The sequence below is a fragment of the Vespula vulgaris genome, chromosome 2, assembly GCF_905475345.1.
Source record: "Vespula vulgaris chromosome 2, iyVesVulg1.1, whole genome shotgun sequence".
NCBI lineage: Eukaryota > Metazoa > Arthropoda > Insecta > Hymenoptera > Vespidae > Vespula > Vespula vulgaris.
In genome coordinates, this window is record NC_066587.1 from 7,102,349 (window position 1) to 7,107,896 (window position 5,548).

The window sequence follows — 5,548 nt, forward strand, 5'->3', positions numbered from 1 at the left end:
CCTAAATACAATAAATAAATACCGAATAAATTAATAGACGATTCATACGATCGCTTTTGAAGGATATCTGTCGAAGAATGATTCAAAAGCAATCGGAATCGATCATTGTTCTCGCATAATCGTTTCGAGCATGGAAATCAGTTAACAGTATCCTAAAACTTGTCGATAAATAATCATCATATACAAATATTATATTAATAAATATTTTCATTTTCCAGTCTTAGATCTGAGTCGTGTACCGAATTCATATTTCGAATTTTGATCATGAAGTCGTTCGTTCGATGATGTAGTAGTTCGAGAATCCTTCGCGTCACCTTCGTCAATGTCGTATTCATACTCTATTTTCTCTTCGCTTTGTGAATCAGAATCGTTAACGTATTCTTCGTCATCGGGTACCATTATTCGCAAGGGTCGTTTTTCTTGATTAAGATTTTGCTGATTTAACCTTCGTCGATGTTGTTGTTGTTGTAGAAAACGTTGTTTATCACGTCGTTCATTTTCAGCCTATAAATATTGAAACTATTATTAAATATCTATTTTTTAATATTTATAATATGATTACATGTATACCTGTTCTTGATGAATACGTTGCTGATGATATTGTTGTTGCTGTTCGTATTCCGATTCATATTGTTGTTGCTCTTGAGTATCTTGATAACTCTCGTCCTTGTGATTAGGCGGCATAGCCTCGCTTTGCTGTTGGCTCTCTTGTTGTTGTTGCTTTCGTAGATGTCCAATCAACTGACTATTTACGTTTCCAGCAGCAGCTAATGCAGCTAATTTCTCTGCAGCTTCGCGATTAGGCAAAGATGTGTAGAATTGTGTGGATAGTCCACCATTGTTGGTGGTAACTTTGCTGAAATACGTGGATGGTGCAACCCGATTATTCGTTTCCTCGTAATCAATATTATTTTCTGTTTGTTCGACCGGTACTTCAGCGGTATAGCTTAGTTCCTCGTCAGATTGTATATCAGTCTGTTGTATATTCGAAGGTTCTGCCTCCAAATTGTAATCCGCCGTGACTCTACCGGATGCGAAATTCTGATCTAATAATATCTGTTGTTGATCGTGTTGTAATTGTTGATGCTGTTGCTGCTGCTGCTGCTGCTGCTGCTGATTATCTTGCTCGTCGTAATTAAAAGAATGCATCTGTGGTTGAGAGAAACTCGTGACTCCGTTAGGTTGGAGAAGTTGGCCAAGTTGTTGCTGTAGTAGATGCTGTTGTAGTTGAGGTTGCTGACCTGTAATAGTAAGTATGACTTTTATTCGTTATTTCTCAACTATGTCGATCGACATTTCAATGAAATTACGAACCTGCTGTATATTGTTCCGTGAGTTTATGCGGGAAGCTGTTCAAAAGATCGTAAAGTTGAGTAGCGGATAAAGGTGGACCAGCTGGTGCCGGATGTCCAACGTGCAAGTCAGGAATTTGATTGCCAATCGTATTGGCTGTTTGAGTGGCGGTACCAGGGAAGCCCACATGAAGAGAACTGCGCAAGTTCGTTTGCATCGGTGCGTCGGTTTGACCGAACTGAATATTCGCTAGGCCCGTGTTGGTTATGGGTGGGTGATTGAGGAAAACTTCGTTGGTTTGTAGGTCAGGATTGACTACCGTAGCCAGCCTGGTTACATCGAATTCCGGAGTGAAAAACGTTGGCTGCACTGTATGATACTCTTTTTGGGCTAGGTCATTGTCCTCTGTCACTTCATATTGATGTTGAATAGGCGTTGGACTGGTTACAGTTCGTTGAGGTGCCAAGCTGGTGCCAAGAGTTGCTAATCCGAAATCGTTTGCCAGTGTATTACCTAAAATCAATGGAGGATATCATCGTAGTTATATATTTTTTCATTATTTCAATCAATTTCTTTAAACCCACTTTGTAGATTGAGATTATAATTGAGATCGTTACTATATTGATGCTGAGAAACGGTCTTTTGTCCAGAATTAGCATCAGAATTGTAAGGCTTGTCTGCTGGGCTCAAATTAGGTGCAGGTATCGTATGAATAGGACCCTTGTCGTCGTCGATGCTACCTCGATGAGTCGGTGGCAATATCATTGGTTCAGGCCTATATTCCGGACTATATTCTGGAACTTGGTTCATCGTATGAAATTCTTTGACCGGTGGACGTTGCGGAAGTACAGCATGATTGTTTAAAATCCCGAGGACTGGCATTTGAGTTTTCCAGGTAGTAGGAAGAACATTAAACATCGGAGGTCGTCTAATTCTGAGATTGAAAATGATTTGTCTGACATATCAAGCTCGTATCTTGAGATATTTCTTAAACGTTTGAAAAGGGAATAAAGAAGGACATTATCCTTCGTATTTCGTTCCCTTCTCCTCTTACCTATAATTTGAAGGTTTATAAGATATTCTTTTATGAGGGAAATTTCCACCAATGTGTATCGTGTTTCCCATAGAAATTCTAGGCCCGATAGGCCATGATTTCTTAAATATCGGTGGTGCATGAGGCAAAGGTGCTAAAGGTCTTCTTAGTTTAAGTCTTGCTTCGGAGAAACAGATACACATGGCCAAGAGCCAACAAGTCCAACCGATCGCCTGGAATTTAACAGCTCAACGTCGTTAATGTGCTTTCGATAATAGACTTTTTTTCAGACATCCTAGGCTCCGATACTCTTTTTACTTAGGATAAACGATACGTGAGACGAATTCGAGCGTTCATAACCGGAAATCCAGGTCTGTTAGGATGATACCGTGAACGTGTTACGGTACTTCATATCGGCACGTGCTTCTCGTTTCCTTTTTGCCAGCATATAAATAATATGTCTGTCTGTGTAACTATGTATATATGTTTAGATATATTATATTTATGTATTTAGGTATGAATGATGTATATGTGTGTGTATGTGACGCACTAGTGGATGAAGAGAGAAGAAACAGAAACTTCGTGGTGAGTCGACGAATCGAAGTGGGACATTGTCCCACATCGATGCGAGGAAAAGCGAGGATAAGCAGGCCGGGAGCGGGGGGTAAGAGAGAAAGAAAGAGAAAGAAAGAGAGAGAGAGAGAGAGAGAGAGAGAGAGAGAGAGAGTAGTGAAGGAGAAGAAAATACGGCGAACCATGAAAATTATCGTATGTGTGCGTATGTATAACATATGTATGCATGTATGTATAGAATCTGTGTGAATGCTCGTAACATGTTAGAAATTTTCACACCTGTTGCTTACAGTAATTTTGGTAATCAAAATTCCTTGGAATTATTTAATTATATCGTTCGATTAAGTTACTTCTTCTTTTCTCTATTGTACTATTTAAGAATCATAAAAATTTCATGTCCACGTTTAGTATGAATTTATATTATTTGTGAAAAATGTTCAATACTTGTTTACCGGAATTATCGTAAAACGTAAATTACTTTTTGAGTCGATTCGTTATTTAAAATTCAAACGAGATTGAAAAGAAATCGAGAACAATCTTTGCTGAATTATTTGGCTCTATTTAATTAAAGATAAACGGAAAAAGTGGATTTCTAAAAATAATACGACGAGTATGAGTTAACAATTTAGACACTATGTCAATTAAAAACGACTCGAAAGATATTGAGGATTTTGAACAAATTTTTTTTAATTGTCTCGTTAATTAATCGTTATTGCAAATGACTCCAAAAAAAAAAAAGAAACAGAAGTTTGTAGAAAGAAGTAAATTTGTGTTTGAAACGTCAAAAAAGACTTACCTTCATGATCGAAAAAATACAATCCTCGATTCTATTCTATCGATTAGCAGGTTGATGATCGAAAATAATGTGACACAGAGATATAAAGACCGGCTTTTCTCTCGCGATTCAAACCCGGAAAGCCGGAAAACTTTTCAAAATCTTTCTCGCGGCCTTGGTTATTGGCCGTCGAAGAAGCACTGCGCCTTCTGCACGCAATTAGGTCATTGTCCTTCATTTATACTCTCGACCGACGTACGTTGATCATCGAGGAAGCCAAAAGGTTACTTACTACTCCTACTCTCGCATTCGCTTCGATGCGTTGAGTGCACTAACCGGCAGCGAGTTTTATTGCGAAAAGAAATTCTTTATTTCCCTGACATTCTTCCCATTATTATCCAATTGATCGTAAATACAATTGAAAGATTTCATGAATTAAAATTGACGCGAGGAACGAGATAGACTTTGAACAAAATATCGAATATCTTAAACAATCTTTCTTTTGATCGATATTATTATACCCGACTCATTACTTAACAAAAGTAATTACAGATTCGTAAATGATCTAAATCCTTTTTTAACATTTGTATTTCGAAATTTCTATTTTAATTTCATGCCACAAAATTAATTATCATATTCATATTCGTTTGATAAATATAAGTTATATTTAGTATAATATAATTATATTAGTATGGATTATATTATAAGTTTCGTATAATATAATTTTTGTTTTAAATGAGACGAAGATAAATGGGTTGTTGAGAGTTAAATATAAAAAGTAAATCCTTCGTAACGAAACGAAGGATTTACATAATTTCCCTCGTCAATTATCGGATTAACGTTATCGAGGATTAACAAGTTGAATAAGTAAAATTGTTGAATAAGTAAAAAATGATTAAAAAAAGAAAAACATCGTAATGACTATTTAAAGGGACAAACCAGCAGGTGCATCGTCCTCCGACCCGATTTGTATCGATCGATCGACCAGTCGTCTTTCGTTTCTCTCCATATATTTGACTCGCCGGATTCCCTACTACTACTACTACTACTACAACTACATCACAATACTAGCAAAAGGCCAAGAAGCGATCGCGAAAGAGCTGCGTGCACGATCCAGTGACCTACTACCGTATTCTACGACATCACACATACGAGCTCGTAACTTGAAATTATCCTATATCGTCGCCATTTTTGTTAACGATCTTCGCATATCGCAAGACGCGATCATCGACGTTCCGTTCAACGAAGCACGCTAGCGATTTTCTTCGGTGCTTGCACGCGATCTAGAAATCGCATGTTTGATTTATGAGAATAATTCAATTTTCTTTTTTCTTTTCTTTTCTTTTCTTTTTTTTTTCTTTCTCTTTTTCATAGAGTTAAAAGATCTTATTACAAGATCTTATTAAAAGAGTACAGTCGGAATCTTTCTGACGTAACCGACTTGTAATTTTGTATTGTTTTCTTTTTTTTTTTTTTCTTTTTTTTTTCTGTTACAAAGATGAATCCGTAAACGGATTTGCGGTTTGTATTTTATTCGCAGGTTTCTCGACCTCGAGGGACGGAAAGGAGATCGACGGAGGACATTGATCCGTACAATTTATTTCGTGAATGTCGTCCGTTGAACTCAGGAACTTCTGGCTCTCTCTTTTACTCTTAGAAGGATGCTGGATAATGGACCTAACGCCGATGTTTATTCGCGCATGACCGACACCCATCCATCTTACCTGAGATTTTCCATTTAAGTACTTACTCGTTATATCGTTGATATATGTACAATTAATATATCTTTTTTTTTTTTTCTTATCGATTTTCTACATTCTTTATATTCACTTGATTGATCCTCGAGTTAATTATGCATAAGTAATTTCCTTGAC

At 37.0% G+C, this 5,548-nt stretch overlaps 1 protein-coding gene across 1 annotated transcript; it reads right to left on the reverse strand.

Moving 5' to 3' along the window:
* Positions 1-5: 5 nt before the first annotated feature.
* Positions 6-3,912, reverse strand: LOC127061989 (signal transducer and activator of transcription C-like). Its single transcript, XM_050989527.1, has 6 exons — positions 3,810-3,912; positions 2,348-2,573; positions 1,878-2,227; positions 1,315-1,806; positions 571-1,241; positions 6-504 (listed from the first exon to the last, which is right to left on the reverse strand). The coding sequence occupies exons 1-6, from the start codon at positions 3,910-3,912 to the stop codon at positions 208-210; spliced, it is 2,139 nt and encodes a 712-aa protein (XP_050845484.1). The 3' UTR covers positions 6-207.
* Between the last annotated feature and the right edge of the window lie 1,636 nt (positions 3,913-5,548).

Excerpts from the sequence above, each read along its gene's own strand:
- LOC127061989 (XM_050989527.1), bottom strand. The coding sequence starts at position 3,912 with ATGAAGGACAATGACCTAATTGCGTGCAGAAGGCGCAGTGCTTCTTCG. Across the intron at positions 1,807-1,877 it reads TTATAATCTCAATCTACAAA|GTAATACACTGGCAAACGAT; the intron begins GTGGGTTTAAAG and ends CATTGATTTTAG. Across the intron at positions 505-570 it reads AACGTATTCATCAAGAACAG|GCTGAAAATGAACGACGTGA; the intron begins GTATACATGTAA and ends CAATATTTATAG.